At 35.7% G+C, this 16,265-nt stretch overlaps 1 protein-coding gene across 3 annotated transcripts in view; it reads right to left on the reverse strand.

The window, feature by feature from the left end:
* LOC141458368 (uncharacterized) overlaps positions 1-16,265 on the reverse strand; it is a 486,109-nt gene that overhangs the window by 353,633 nt on the left and 116,211 nt on the right. Inside the window, exon 5 of one of the 3 annotated variants that reach the window (XM_074136248.1) lies at positions 2,124-2,166. The exons of the other annotated variants lie outside the window; for them this stretch is intronic. Coding sequence (XP_073992349.1) covers positions 2,139-2,166 — 28 coding nt within the window. The 3' untranslated portion in view covers positions 2,124-2,138. Of the gene's footprint in view, positions 1-2,123; positions 2,167-16,265 lie in introns of those variants that run through there. 3 annotated transcript variants of the gene reach the window in all.

Here is a 16,265-nt window from a genome sequence, read left to right on the forward strand (position 1 = left end):
GATCAACGATCTTACTAAATAAATATTAAGCAGTATGGTACCTCCCCTCTACGTCACTCACATATATACATCTCATGCATGTATAGACATGCTTATACTTACAGACACGAACACACACACACACACACACACGCTCACACACATATACACATATCTCCTCCTACACGATAACTATGTCTGTACACATAGAAAATATACGAAGCTTTATTTTTTATTTCATTTTACTTTTTTTTAAAAAAAAAAATTAGTAAGTATTTCTCTCACTAATATCTACAAGATTCCAAATTCCAAAAAATTGAGCCCAATTTAGTTCTTACCATTATTTTTTTTTTGTTTTTTTTGGGCAATGAACTAATGGGTTATTATGCCCTCTTATCATTATTAGTATAGTACGTAAAACGTAACATTACACTGATATGTAACCTTACAGAGAAGCCTAACAGTAACCTTGAACCCTAAAACTGCCCTAAAACGAATTTTAGCTCAGTGGTTAGCGCACTGGGTACCCAATCAATCTACCCGCAAAGCTAAGATGTATTGTTGGTTTAGTGGGTTCGATTCCCCGGTCTTAGGCTTTGGATTTTATTTAATGGTTAATATGAGAAATTTATAGTAAAGTACGTTAGGCGGTTATAGGCTAGACCCGCAATGCTTAGATGTATTGTTGGTTAGTGGGTTCGATTCCCGGTCTAGAAGCCTTGGATTTTATTTAATAGTTAATATGAGAAATTTATAGTAAAGTAAGTTAGGCGGTTATAGGCTAGACCCGCAATGCTAAGATGTATTGTTGGTTAGTGGGTTCGATTCCCGGTCTAGAAGCCTTGGATTTTATTTAATGGTTAATATGAGAAATTTGTAGTAAAGTCAATCTAAAGTATCATTTTATCACCACTTTGCGGTTTTTAAACTATGATAAAGCTAGATAAGTATATAGCTTAAAAGCGAACCAGAAGTGTAAATCTCTTAAACGAGTTCTTTTGGTTGACATTCCTTTCATGGAAATTGATAGACTTGGGCCCTGGGGACATCTCTTCTTCTTCTTCTTCGTCATTGGCACTACAGTCCATGAAGAACCTTGGCCACCTCAATAATCTTGTGTCATTCGTCTCTCTCTCTCTCTCTCTCTCTCTCTCTTGGGCCGCTCTTCTCCATCTTCTCAAGCCCAAATCTCTTAAATCCCACTCCAAAACACTGTCCAGCCATCTCACCCGGGACCTCCCTCAGCTTTTAGCCCTTCCTGGATGTCCAAGAAAGAGTTTCTTGGCTATTCTTTGCTCCCTCATTCGTTCCAAGTGACCTAAGTGTTTGATAAGGCCAACTAGGTCCTGATCAGCAAAAAGATCTCTGACTTTCCTATACTGGTCCTTATCCTCCATCTGTCCCCTTTCCAGAATAGGGCCATACATTCTTCTTAAAATGGGACACCTCGTTACCCATTAATGGTCTTTTAATCAAATTTTAAGCGAATCTAAAGTGAGGCTAATTTTTAGTAAAAGTTCTATATTTTTTCTTTGTTTTTTTCCTTATTCTTGCAACCATACCAAATTTCACAAGATGTTAGAAGTTTGCTTATCCCTTCTATCCACTAATTCAGCTGTTACATCAGCCACTATCTCGCCATGCTTCTTAGTTTCATCCAATAAATATCTCAGGCGCGGAAGAAAGAAAATAAAAAACTAGTTGACTTCCTATTAGCTTGCCATCACATTTCCAGGATAACTAGAAGAAAAGGAAATCTGAAAAGAGGACAAAAAGAAAATGGGGTTGTATTGGCGGCGGGGTGGTATGAGGATGTGCCGGGAAATATATACATACTAACAGCCAGACAACCCGAAAAATAGCTGCAAAAGAAAACAGACATTAAATCACACTAAAAGTAATTCATAGAAAAACTCCTCTTTTCTCTGAGGAGAGAGAGTACGGGGATTTTCCAGGAGTTTCCTTCTTCCTTTTCGAACCCTTCGAATCCTGCGTAAATAAACAATAAATAAAACTTACTGTGATTTATCCGCCGTGCTTTCGGGGACCCTCTTTTTCTTAGTTTTTCCTAGGGAAGCCGACAAAGAGAAAGCCCAGGGGCTGGGATAACAATATACTCTCCTGGCATCTCCTTACTCTTCTTTCTTTCTGTCCTAGATTTACAGCCTAGTTCTTCTGTAGGGATTTCTGCCTTCCACATAATAATCTATTTAATAACGGCAACAGCCAAACTAAATATAGTTATGTTTTAAGTTGATTATTGCAGTCTTTGTAACTAAAATCTATTCTTTGTGGGCAATTTAACCAAAAAACAAATCAGAAAACAAAATAATGGGCTTGTACAATACGTAATAGTTCTAGCTTTACTATTTTAAAGAACAGCTAGTGCGAAGGAAATTCTAGAAAACATGGAAATCTCATCAGTGTTTTTCATCTCCCCCCCTCCAGGCGATTGGTTGAGAACTAATCTTTTTCTATTTGCTACACTATTTTCACCGCACACAATGTCTCAAAGAAAAACAATATACTCGAAGAAAAACAAGACCTCACCTAACTGATGATATAAAGTTAACTGCAAACTTTATAGTCACGTATCTTGGACAGACGTCGTAAGATTTGGTGAGAAAGAAAGAAAGAAAGAAAGAAACTTTTATTTTGTCCTGGGACAATATCCCTTAAGGACAACAAACAAAATTTAAATTACAAAATTAATTACAATAAGTTCTCTATAATATAAAAGTAAAATTATTATAACAAAAATTACATTGAAATGCACTTAATTTATAGATATAAAACTAAATAATAAATTCTCTAATGAGAAGCGTCTACTATGAAGGACCGCATTAAGAAATCATACAATGCATTTTTAAATGAAGCTATTGTACTTTTATGAATTAATGTAAGAGGTAAAGAATTCCAGAAAAGAGAAGATTGCACAAGAAATGAATTTTTATAGGTAACTGTTCGATATGGAGAAATATAAAATTTGAAATTAGCAGTTCTGGTATTTTTTAAATCTAATTGGGCCTTCCTAATAAACCGATTAAATAAATATTCAGGACGTTTATTTTTTAGAAGCATAAACAGAAACCTTCCCAATAAATACTTCCTTCTATACTTGACATTCAACCAATTAAGAAAAATAAAATGAGGAGTGATATGCTCATCTCTTCTTACATTTAGAATAAAACAGACAGAGAGAGAGAGAGAGAGAGAGAGAGAGAGAAGTGTCAAAACATGAGAATGACATGGAAATTATAAAACAAAAATACTCTCCTAAAACCTCCACGCCATAACGCTCAAAAAAATCGTAGAACCAAAAAAAAATACGAGTAGTACAAAAATCGTACGATTAACGATGAAGATAGGTCACAAAAAGAAAAAAAAAAAATATGATATCTTAAAGCAATCAAGAATCCTTGTTTGGCAGAATTTCATGTAGATAGCGCCATTGTTTCAGTTGAAAATACTGATAACTTTAAGGCGCCACGGTAGCCGGGTGGTTAAGAGAATAGACCTGCAAAGCTAAGATGTATTGTTGGTTTAGTGGGTTCAATTCCCGGTCTTAGGCCTTGGATTTTATTTAATGGTTAATATGAGAAATTTATAGTAAAGTATGCTAGGCGGTCTAGGCTAGACCCGCAAAGCTGAGATGTATTGTTGGTTTAGCGGGTTCGATTCCCGGTCTTAGGCCTTGGATTTTATTTAATGGTTAATATGAGAAATTTATAGTAAGGTATGCTAGGCGGTCTAGGCTAGACCCGCAAAGCTGAGATGTATTGTTGGTTTAGCGGGTTCGATTCCCGGTCTTAGGCCTTGGATTTTATTTAATGGTTAATATGAGAAATTTATAGTAAGGTATGTTAGGCGGTTATTGGCTAGACCCGCAAAGCTTAGATGTATTGCTGGTTTAGTGGGTTCGATTCCCCTGTCTCTAGGCCTTGCATTTTATTTAATGGTTAATATGAGAAATTTATAGTAAAGTATGTTTGATAGTCGCTAGATGCTCTTATGACAGACGGTTTTTCTACTTTAAGGAGAGTGAATAGGTCCAAAGATGTGCTTTAAATTTCTTTACAAAAAGCTTTTGCGATGCTTTTTAATTAATGAATTTTTATGTAGCTTTTTTTAGTAAATAAATAATTCCACTTCTTTTTTTTGTAAAACAAAAAAACAAAAACTAAACAAAAATTCAGGTAAATACTACCTGGAGAGAGTGAGCAAAAGCTAGACACGCTTGGAGAGTATAGTTAATGTAAGAGTTTAGTACGACTTGGAGCCAGGTCATAGCCCATCCTGGGAAAATGGAGAACCTAGTAATGCTGCTAGCTAGAAAATTGCGTAATTTTTCCATCGTGTATTATTATTTCAATGGGCAGAATACTTTAATTAAAATATCTATTGTGTGTGCCATACACAATAGCATTCGTCGCCTCTTTACTCTAGAACAATGAAACAAAACAGTAGCTAAGTCTAGTATAATAATAAAATCGTTAAGATATTGTATAATATGATATATAACCCCAGTATAAATAGAATATATTTCCTTGTAAATCTATTTAAAATAATAATACATGCGAAGAATAGATGGGGCGTAGAGGTAACCTTTATTGAGATTTGAATCTCCGTGGTAACACAGGTGTACGTACCTCCATTGATGTCCGAGACAGTCTTGGGAGCACGTTTTGAACTCCCGCAGGAAGCATATGCTTGGTTACTAGTGGGTTAGAGGAGGTATGGTGAGGGGTATGTGGGATCTTTTCCGAGATTTGTTGGCCTCCCAATTGGTCCAAGGTTTCTCCTACATTGTTGCAGCTTTATGGGAAGTGGTATTCTTTGGTGCCAGGAAAATGGCTATCCCTAATTGTGGCTTCTCACCTCCTTCTAGGATTTTCCTCCTTTAACTCGTTGGTTACCACAAATTCTTGATTTAGAAAAGTGTCTGGTTACTGGAGGATTGTATTGAAGATCAGGGACTATTTGACGTTCATTCCCTTAATCTGGAAGTGCACAACTGGGAATGGCCGTGTGTTTCACCAGTATCTGGTCGTTGCTAACTTAACTTTCCCACTCCATTTGTGACATCCATGGACATCCTGTTCAGATCTTTAGAATATTAGTGAGGGTAAAGTAAAGTAATTGCCTATTTTTTCAGTCGGGCTCTACGTCCAGCTACCAATTAGGTGTCGTGGACGGAGGCAAATAGCAAACATACTTCACTATAAAATTCTCATATTAATCATGAAATAAAATACACGGCCTCTAGACCGGGAATCGAACCCACTAAACCAACAATACATCTTAGCATTGCGGGTCTAGCCTATAACCGCCTAACATACTTTACTGTAAATTTCTCATATTAACCATTAAATAAAATCCAAGGCCTAGACCGGGGGAATCGAATCCACTAAACCAACAATACATCTTAGCATTGCGGGTCTAGCCTATAACCGCCTAACATACTTCGCTGTAAATTTCTCATATTAACCATTAAATAAAATCCAAGGCATGGATCAGGGGAATCGAACCCACTAAACCAACAATACATCATAGCTATGCGGGTCTAGCCAATAACCGCTCGGCTAAAGTGGCGCCTAGTAGACAGTAAACTCAAAGAGTATTTGAAGAGGGATGGGGAACGATAAGTTTATCCTAGTCGATTTAAACTCAATTTCGACCATAACAAATCACGAAAGCCTGTAACAAAACTACTGAGTATACACACAAACATACGAGCAGCCCAATTTTGTAGAGTCCATCATGTCTATTTAGCCTACGGCATGAACTAAACTACCAAATACATTAAACATTATCTAAACTCTGTTTAAACTTGTTTAAATTGGTTTATGTTTGTCGTACTTGTATACACATGTTCTATATTAGTGTGTTAATAGTGGTTTAGAGGTCATCGGACCCGCGTTTAAACTCTCTAAATGATGTATATCTAATCCATACTTCTATAACAGTCTTTAAAGGTCAATTATTGCTAATATTTGGAGGAAATTAGTGATCGATTCTGGTCTTCTATATCGATTTTTCATGGATACAATGTTTAGTAGTCCCTGAGTTACCCCGCCCTAGATCGTGTTCTAACAATCAGACGACTTTCTCTTACTGCAATCTGCGTGAAACAATTTTTTTTTTTTTTTTTTTTTTTAAGAACACGTTCAATAAAAATACAAAATCGATTCAAAAAAATGGCACTGCCCGCTAATCGATTTGTCTGTACATTGATCGAGTCTGTACATTACATTTAAATGTTGTTAATTGATGCGGTGACCATTATTTTTGTATCAAAAAACAGGACAAGGAGCAAAAAAAATCTATAAAAAATATTAATACGTTTATTAACTCGAGATCGGTTATTACAAAACCGATATAATATATAATATAATATGGCCCATATTCAGCCGAAACTGAGCGTCTGCTTGAACTATACACTTATTAATTAGTAACAAAATGTAAATAGTAACTCTTGTAACGTTTAGCGATCGATGTTTACACTAGTCGACTAGTCTACTCTATCGGGTAAAACAGGTTGTGTTTTACTCTAAAGGTTCGTCTAAAGTTAATGTACACAGAAAATATTTTTCTAAACGATTATTTGCGAACTTAATTATTATACATTTATACTATATTTTTACATTCAAAAATTAAATTTGAGTAGAATTTAAATTTCATTGAAAAACAGGACAAATAAATAAAAAACAGGACATTTATGCTAAAAAAAAAAAAAGGACAGCGTCTTAAAAAACAGTACTGTCCTGCCAAAAACAGTACGAATGGCCACCGTATTAACTGATGATTTTAGGGAATATTGAGGTGCGGTCGAATATATTCACAAACACAAATTATGTTACTTCAAATACCAACGTTTCGGGCTCATATCGTTTATTTACAGATGGGTCCAAAATCAATAATAAAGTCGGAAGTGCTGTGTATGATCCGGTTCGGAACTATTTTACGATAATTAAATTAGAAGATGAGGCGTCCATCTATACAGCGGAGCTAATTGCTATTTTAACGGCTTTAAAGTATATTTATTCGTTGTCGGAGAAAAAATATACCATTATTAGTGACAGCAACCAGAGTGCGTTGTGTAAATTATCACATATACACAACCAGTCTACAGGAATGAATCACATTATCGCAGAGATTGTAGAAACTATTGCCATTTTTAAAGAGAAGGGAGTCTGCATTAATTTTTTTGTGGGTAAGGGGTCATTGTGGTATAAAAGAGAATGAAATTGTTGATACACTTGCAAAGGAAGCCACCTAATAGTGGGGAAATGGCTAATTATAAATTACCACACACCGATATCAAGGGTATAATTGCAAAAGCAGCACTACAAAAATGGCAGACAGATTACAATAATGGTGATAAAGGTAGATTCTATAAAACTATGGCAGATCAGTTACCTAGACAACCATGGTTTAAGGGAACTGTCACTAATAAATGGGTTGTTACGACAATAAGCAGGCTGAGAGCGAACCACGCGGTGTGCGGATCGTATCTACACAGGATCAACAGAAGGTCCTCTCCTCTTTGCGTAGATTGCAATGAGGAGGAGGATTTCAAACATGTAATAATGATATGTCCAAGTTATGTGGTAGAAAGGAAACGAATGTTTGACGATATATACAGGTATTTAGATGCACCATTTCGCTACGAAGACATTATATTCTCCACCAACATTTATGTGCTTAAGTCGATAGCAGAGCTAGCAATGAAATATGAATGTATTTAAAAGCTATAGCCGAATTAGAATGAATGGAAGAAAATGCTTAGAGAAGGATTACGTGATTTTAATTTTGGTTAAGCTCGTAGAAGGATGGCAGGAATATAGAGTACTGATCCATCCATTAGTAGTAGTTTATGTAAATAGTTGTATATAGTAGAATGATGAATGTGTGAAGCGAATGTATTTATAAGTAAGAATGGAGAGAGAGTGATATTCTAGTGATAAGCACCTAGACGATGCTGGCTGTATGGCGGAAGCCAATGCCAAATAAAAAAAAGAAAAAACGTTTCGGGTAAATATATATTACCTTCACTTCAGGGTATTGCCAAATTTGTGGAGTTTAATGTTCAACAGTTATGATGATGTAGCCTTAACATTAAACTCCACAAATTTGGCAATACCCTGAAGTGAAGGTAATATATATTTACCCGAAACGTTGGTATTTGAAGAAACATAATTTGTGTTTGTGAATATATTGAGCACACCTCAATATTCCCCCAAAAAAATCATTACATTTAAAAGCACATCGAGAGAGATAGAGTAAGAGATGGTATTGTTGGGAAGGGTGATGATGCAGCTTGTGCAGTACCATAATCTTGGACCAAAAGCATTCTAGAGCCCAATCTGATCTAACTTTTGGGACTTCACAAATCGTGCATTTCTTGTAAAAAAACAAAAAACAAAAAAAAAACGGAAATCCTAGCACGGAAATCTGTATGAATTCTTACGTCATTTCCGCTTCTAAAAAGAAATTAATTACATTATATAGTAAAGTGGCGATATGCACAATAAAGTAATGAGAATAGCGGAAGGCCCTTCTTATTTGATTTAAACCGGAAGGAATATTAAATGATGGTAAAAGGTAGAGAGGATTTCCTTTTTCCTTTTTATACTGAAAAAGTAACCCACGCAACAGACCACTACGCTCACCTGTCCTGTGAGTGATAAACTAGACAAGCAATAACCAACCACTATATACTGCTTTGCCAATATCTACAATTCATGAGCAACCATTTCTCCATGAACAGCTCTGGACCAGTAATAATAAAACATTACTTAGTCAATCTGCTCACAATATAATGTATTGGTTACATTGTTAGTCCTTTTTAGCCACTCAATGTGATTGTAAATCTTGGGCCACCTTCTCCCATCTTGATACATACTCGATTCTCCCTTCACCGGCTTACGTCACAGTTCAATGCGCATGCGCATGCAAAACTAAGCGCAATTTATGGTTTGCTATTTAATTATTGCCGTAACAGGTTGTACAATTTATGCCGATTTCTTTCCTCTCTTTTTTTTTTTAAAGTCCCGCTGGAGGGAAGAAAAAGTAACTCCACGTGAATATTTTGTCCTCTTCACGTGGGAATCACGTGTTTTGAGGTCCAGTGACTCAAAAAAAAAATATTGAGACTAATTATAAAAAGTAGAAATTGTTAATTCATCTAAAGAAGAGATTTAAAAAAAGGACTTAGATGAAAATGTTTTTCCAAATTTCTATTAATAGATTTACTTTTAAGGATATTATTATCCATACCGCAAAGTATATAGGTTTTCCCGCAAACTTTTGTAAGTTCGCTTCACCAATTTTGTTTGTATATTTTAAGTGAGCGATATAATCTATTGATTTATTTAATAACATATTGTAAAGGCCGTGATGTGTCCCTTGCGTAGACTTTTTTGCATACATTCTTGAGTAAAGTTCTCTTTGTGTCACATCTAACATTTTAAACAATTCATTATCCCACGAAATTCAAAGAACTTAATTTGGGAACGAAGTGTCCCGCAGAGCCTTCCCGGGCCAATAAATCTGCCACTTCGTTGAGTCCGGAGCCCTACTTTGGGGTTTCGAAATGTGTTAAGTCTGCGGCCATTAATTTATGGGTGCAGAGTAGGTCTCAAGAGTGGTGGCTTGCCACCACTTGGCAGAGACCAGGCGAAGGAGTTCATCAGAGGCTATTCACCGAGGCTGACCGCAGAATTAATCCGTCAAGGCCGCGTGGGGCTATAAGGATGATTGTAGTTCTATTAAACTGGCCCTTTTGCAGGCTCAGAAAACACATGCCTGTGCATGGGCCTGGCAGGGTTCTGTCAGGAAGAGGAGGAGAAGGAAACGGGCACTACATGTGTTGTGTCAGTGTGAGGGGCTTGTCCTTGCTAAGGGTGTTACTTCTCGGGGAGGAAAAACCAAGGCCTGAGAGCTTTACCCAGGAGCAGCTCTCCAGAATTAAGAGTCTGATTAAACGGACGGGTCTGGAGGGTGAGCTTTAGAGTGAGGGGAGCCACAATAGATCCATAGGGGTCGCGGTGGCGCAGGCCTTGAGGCCGCCCTAATTTAATCTAATCTAATCCCAAGAAATTCAAAGAACTTAATTTTAAATCTAATTTACACCTTATAATATTGTATCATAAAAAATTCGACCAAGGATGAAATTCTGGATGAGGAATGAGTGGGCTTCCCTTAAATTTGCTGTTCCTTCAACGGAAATAGGACTAATTACTAATTTCCTCAAAAATGTTTTCAACTTTTAACCAGTTAAGCACGTTTGACGAGTATACACGTCACAACCAAATCTCTGTTACGGTGCGTTCGACGTGTATACTGGTTGTGAAAAATATAAAATTGCCATTAACTACAAAAACTCGAAATTTTAATAAAGTACAATAAGAATATTATTTGGGTGGGATGTTTCCTTTATCTTACCAATAGAACTGCGGTGGGAGTCAGGCAAATGATGAGTGGTTGGTCTCCCCCATTAGAGATTGGGGAATTACGCACACAAATAGAAGCTCTCAACCCTTGTGCAATGCCCGTTTTTACCTTTTAGATAGAGATTCAGACCTCACAGTACGAGCATGATTTCATTTTGCACAGAATTCAAAAAGCTGTTTTCTTCTTTGTGCAAAGCTCTGGGCGTCCCTAGTTAACTAGGAGCAATGCATACGTGAAGAAGCGGTGCCTAGATTTTTGAATGAGCACAGAATGCTCTCTGGTAATCTCAAGCCCCCAGAGAGAGAGATTGCAGAAAAAGTCCCTTGCAGTGCGACTATTGTTAACTTTTGGTTGTTTTTGCCCTGCTACGTTCGACTTGTATACATTGTCCATTGTCTGATTTTAATTCCGCACACTGTGGGGGGTTTTTTTAAGAACTAAATTCCGCGCTTAACTGGTTAAAGGAATAAAGTTTTAATTTTAGTATCTGGGAAATTAACGTTAACTATTTATGGAAATTGCGAGCTTGGAAAACTGCCTACTTGATGAGCAAGTTGTACCAGTTTTTCCATTCAGTTTGTTGCCATAGTGTTTGTGGAAAAACAGAGTGGAAATTGGGCTAAAATTTATTTGATTTTTTTCCAATGAATTGTTACTTAAAATGAAAAAAAGAAAATTAATTAAGAAGATTGGCCGCGTAAGATGCAGCGTGCAGCATCCACAGGCTGGGATTTACTGATCATTGAGGAGTGAGGTTAATAATATTACCTGGTCGCTACTATCTTCATGTTTATCGGCGTGTATCTCTCGTCTTACCTGGAGTAGCTCACTGTATGTCTCGGCCTGTATACAAGGGTCAACGAACTAGACGATCGTGTCACCGCCACTCTAATCATATACAATAACTCACCTATTCTGATTCACTCTGAGTTGTGTATCGTACAGTTATTGGGAATATATTCCCAATATATTAACCTCCTCTCTGTCTCTTTCTCCCATTCAGCTTCCTCACACATACACAAGCACACGCGCGCAAACTGTCTGCACAACAAAAGGATTCCCGTATAACCTCTTACACCTTTTTGTTTTGTTCTGTCTTCCACCTCTACCTCCATCCTGATGTTTTCTTTAGTCGAGTTTTGTCCTTCTTCTCCTTGGACAGGTGAAATAAATGTTCTCTCAGCTAACCTTCCACCAGACGGACAAATGTCATATAAGTAGGTGCAAGCAACAGTCCTTGGTTCAAAGTTCATTGAACTCTTTTATAATTTTCTCTCTCTCTCTCTCTCTCTCTCTCTCTAAAAATAGTGTTCTTTTTTTTTAACAAAATGCATTTCAAAAATAGAATCAAACGTCTAAAAATAAGAACGTAGTTTTTTTTCTTTCTTGTTTCACTTCCGCTTACTGGGCGATCGTGTCAAAATTTAACAGATTTCTAGCTTTTTACCGGAAATATACGTCCATCCAGTTCGAATAAGTGATTTTTTTGACTAATTGGTGAATCAATCAATCAATCAATGATGCTTTATTATTTAAAAAAAAAAAAATTGAAATGCCCTCTACAAAGTATATTTCTAACATCTACATCACGTGGTCCATAGACCGTCTGTTAGACTCTTCACAAAATATGCAGGGTGATCCCTTTAAAACGCATCAATCATTAATAACTTTTTAGAAAAGCGGAATTTCGAGAAAAACCCACGAAGTAAACTATATGTTTTTTTTGGTCTAGTTTTCAAATTTTCCACCCAACCGATGCTGTATCTTCATTTTTAGCGGAGTTACGGCCAAAAACCTGATTGGGATTTTATAAGGACCACTAATTTTGACAATGATTATGAAAACTACATAAAAAATTGTGAAAAATGACGTTAACCCTGTTTTGATATGCCTAATATTAGTCGAGATATTTAAGATCAAAGTTACAGTTTTATCTATTCGTGATCGGTTTTCAATATTAATTTTCCACCAGAAATACACGTTTTGGGAGGTCCTCTGACTGCGAAAAATGTTATTTGTGACGCAAATAACAATAATAATAATAATTGAAGATTTTTAAAACGTGTAGTGTAATGTAATGGTTGTGGGTGAATCAGGATAAATTTGTTTTACTCGTATCATTAAATAAAAGCAATCATCACATCATTTTAATGTAACCCGTATGCAACACTTCTTGACCTATGATTACGGTAAGAATCTTAAATATCTCAACTAATATTAGGGATATCGAAACGGCGGGGTCATCGTCTTTTTTCACAATTTTTTTATGTAGTTTTTACAATCATTGTCAAAACCAGTGGTCCTTATGAAACCTTAATTGGGTTTTTGGCCGTAACTCCGCCAAAATTAAAGATACAGCATCGGAGGTGGAAAATTTGAAAACTAGACCAAAAAAAAACATAATTTACTTCATGTTTTTTTTCGAAATTCCGCTTTCCTAAAAAGTTATTAACGATTGGTGCTAAGATATCACATTACAAAGAATATTGATTGATCAAATATAACAGTAAATGAAATGCTCAAGGTATATAGATTAAAGAAATGATTGCAAAGAGTGCTGGGGTAACGCTGCTGTTATCCCATATTCTTGTGAACTATCCTGATATATATATATATATACGATATATTCCATATTATCAGGATAAACTCAAGGTTCTAATTCATTCCCGATGTTTAATATTCTAGTAGAGGCCCTGCAAATAAGAGTGGAGGACGGCCAATTCTAAGCGAGCTCCTTCTTATTATAAGAAGGAGGTTATCGCCTTGGCAAGAAGTGCTCTCCCGAGGTAGTAAAACTTTACGACCAAAGAGAGTATAATATGGAGGACGAAAACGACGACGGTCCTTGTTCGAACTAAGGACGCCCTTCTGCTTTATCTCAAGGCAAAAGATTTTTTTCCCCTTATAAAACATTATTTTAGAATGAAATCTGCTTTTTCCTTTTGTTGACAAATTTTTTGCTTATTGTTAGAAATATTTATCAAATTTCTTTTTATCATAATTTCCACTATGATGTCATTGTAAACAACACAGATTACGCACCAAATTTCCTTCCATTACTGCTGCTAACTAAAAGATTTGCGAAAAAAAGTTAATGGAATGAAAAGAAAAACTCTGCTATATTATACTCGTCACTTCCTCTTTACTCAGTATTTCCTGTTTTTTTAGTTCCAAAAATTTCTTTGGATTTCCGGTTAACATAGAATTGTTTTCCAAACTGGTTTCCTGCGCAGTGATCATTAATATTGTGGTGGTAAAAACCACAGAATTTAGCTTCAACTCCACTTCCTGTGGAAAAATGTTTTTCTTAAAAAAAAAAAAAAGAAAAAAGAATAGAGCTAAACAGGAAGTAATGAGTCTACCAAGAATAAAAGTAAAAATCATATGAGCCGGCTTTGAGAAAAAGTCTCAAAATAAATGAAAAAGTTTAAAGTTAAAGAAAAGTGGCCCTTTTCCGAGGGTTACCCCCCCGTGGAAACTTAAACTACTAAAGGGAAGGAGAAATTGCAAATCGTGCACATTTTTCGATCGTAATTTTTAACCGGAAGTAATACGGAAATCCACGTTATGTGAGTAGAAAGGAAACGAATGTTTGACGACTTATACAGGTATTTTTAGATGCACCATTTCGCCACGAAGACATAATATTCTCCAGCAACATCTATGTGCTTAAATCTATAGCAGAGCTAGCAATGAAATATGAATGTATTTAAAAGTCATAGCCGAATTAGAATGAATGGAAGAAAATGATTACAGAAGGATTTTAATTTCGGTTAAGCTATAAGGATGGCAGGAATATAGAGTACTGATCCATCCATTAGTTGTAAGGTTTATGTAAATAGTTGTATATAGTAGAGGGATGAATGTGTGAAGCGAATGTATTTATAAGTAAGAATGGAGAGTGAGTGATATTCTAGTGATAAGCACCTAGAGCAGGGATCGGCAACCCGCGGCTCGCGAGCCGCATGCGGCTCTTTTATCCAAATTTTGTGGCTCTTCAGCCTGTCCTAAATATATTGTATATTTTAATTTTATTAAAATAAATGAAAATTCCATTTATTAAAGTAAAGATATTTTTTCAAAAAGAATTTTAAATTGAGATTTGGTTTGAAATTGAATAGAATTATATTAGAATACAGTATGTAATATAAAGGACTGTCGCCATTTTCATTCAAACACAGGTTTAGTTATTATTTATTTGTTTATTTACTTAGCAATATGTGAAAATAAATATATAAAACATTTAAATGTTATTGATTATCATAAAATAATAATTTGCGATTATAAATGATCGGCAAAGGTTTTTACACCATCATCCTTGCGGCTCTTGGTAAGATTTATTAAAATTATTTAAGAAGAAATGGCTCTCTGCTTAAAATACGTTGCCGACCCTTGACCCAGACGATGCTGGCTGTATGGCGAAAGCCAATGCCAAAAAAAAAGTAAAAAAAAAAACGGAAGTATTCATTTCGAGGAACTCTGAATACGAAAAAGTTTTTGTTTTCTGAGAAGTATCTTTTAATCGTGTATTTCCGGTATAAATGTTATAGAACTACAAGAATGCAGTTAGAAGACCAAGTTAAAAAAAAAAAGAAGAAAACGCAGCGATATTCGTTTTTGAACATCGACGAACACATAAACACACGTACTTAACAATTTTCCCAATTTTCAAAATATGTTTTCCTTTAAAAAAGAAAAACCATAATTCCAATAATTGGACACGATCTAAACATCACTTCCTGTTTTATGCCATCATGAGAAAAATCTAAAAGCTTACCCACATATTCTAGAACGTTTCCGCTCGATTGGATTTCTTCTATAGCTGGATAAGCTAGATTATATGATGTTCTTTTTATGTATACGTATATGTATATATATTAAAAAAAGGAACACTCTGCATGAACAAGGGGAAAGATACGCTACTTGTTCATGCAAAAAATTTGCATGCCATTTTTTCCCCCTTGCTCTATCTTTGGGGATTAATCGACCCAATAAAAGGGGAAACTGTTATCGGCACCTTGTTTTAATCCTATGACGCTTCAGGCTACAACTTGGAGAATTTATTCAAAATTGGGTTAAATTGGGTTTTCCGGATCACTTAAACAAAGGATGCGTAACGGATGAATTAAGGCTTTAAATCCGTGCGAATTTGGAACAGGATGTTGGGCGTCATCCTTTAATCAGAAGTGGCGAATCATTCAAGCCATTCACTGATTTCCGCTTATGAACTCTTTAATTCTTTTACGGTTTTTTTTAATGGCATGTAACTTACATCTTACCTGCGACTGAGACATACATTGCTGCCTGGTTAACTTCGGGAACTCCTAGTGAGATCAAGTTGCCTTAATTATTGTTATTGGCGTTGTTGCCTAATGAGAGATCATGTTGCCTTAATTATTGAGGTTAACATATGCTCAGAAGAAAATGCCAGGAAAATTATTTTGCACAGAACGAACTTAGTTTTTAGATAAAAAAAAAAAGAAAAACTAATTTGCTTTTCACTTTTCCCCCTTTACCTTCATCACGAAAAAAAGAAAACTCCTCATGATAACTGTGTACTTATATTTTGTTACAACACAGAGAAAATGAATACGTCATGAATAAAAGCTAAGTCTAAAGATAATTGAAAGTGAGAAAAGCCATTTTATTTATGTCTTGAAGGAAAAGCCAACCTTATACAACATCTTCTTTCTACCTTTATGAGGTGCACACTTTACAAAAGATAGAAGGAGGAGAGCAAAAATGTTGCGCTAAAAATGGGGGAAAAAGTAACATATCTAGCAAACGATCCGTATAAAATATTTGACAGGTAGGAAATATCCAACAGGGCA

This window comes from Rhodnius prolixus, unplaced genomic scaffold (genome assembly GCF_049639745.1).
Source record: "Rhodnius prolixus isolate KJV_2025 unplaced genomic scaffold, Rpr scaffold_5, whole genome shotgun sequence".
In the NCBI taxonomy this organism is placed as follows: domain Eukaryota; kingdom Metazoa; phylum Arthropoda; class Insecta; order Hemiptera; family Reduviidae; genus Rhodnius; species Rhodnius prolixus.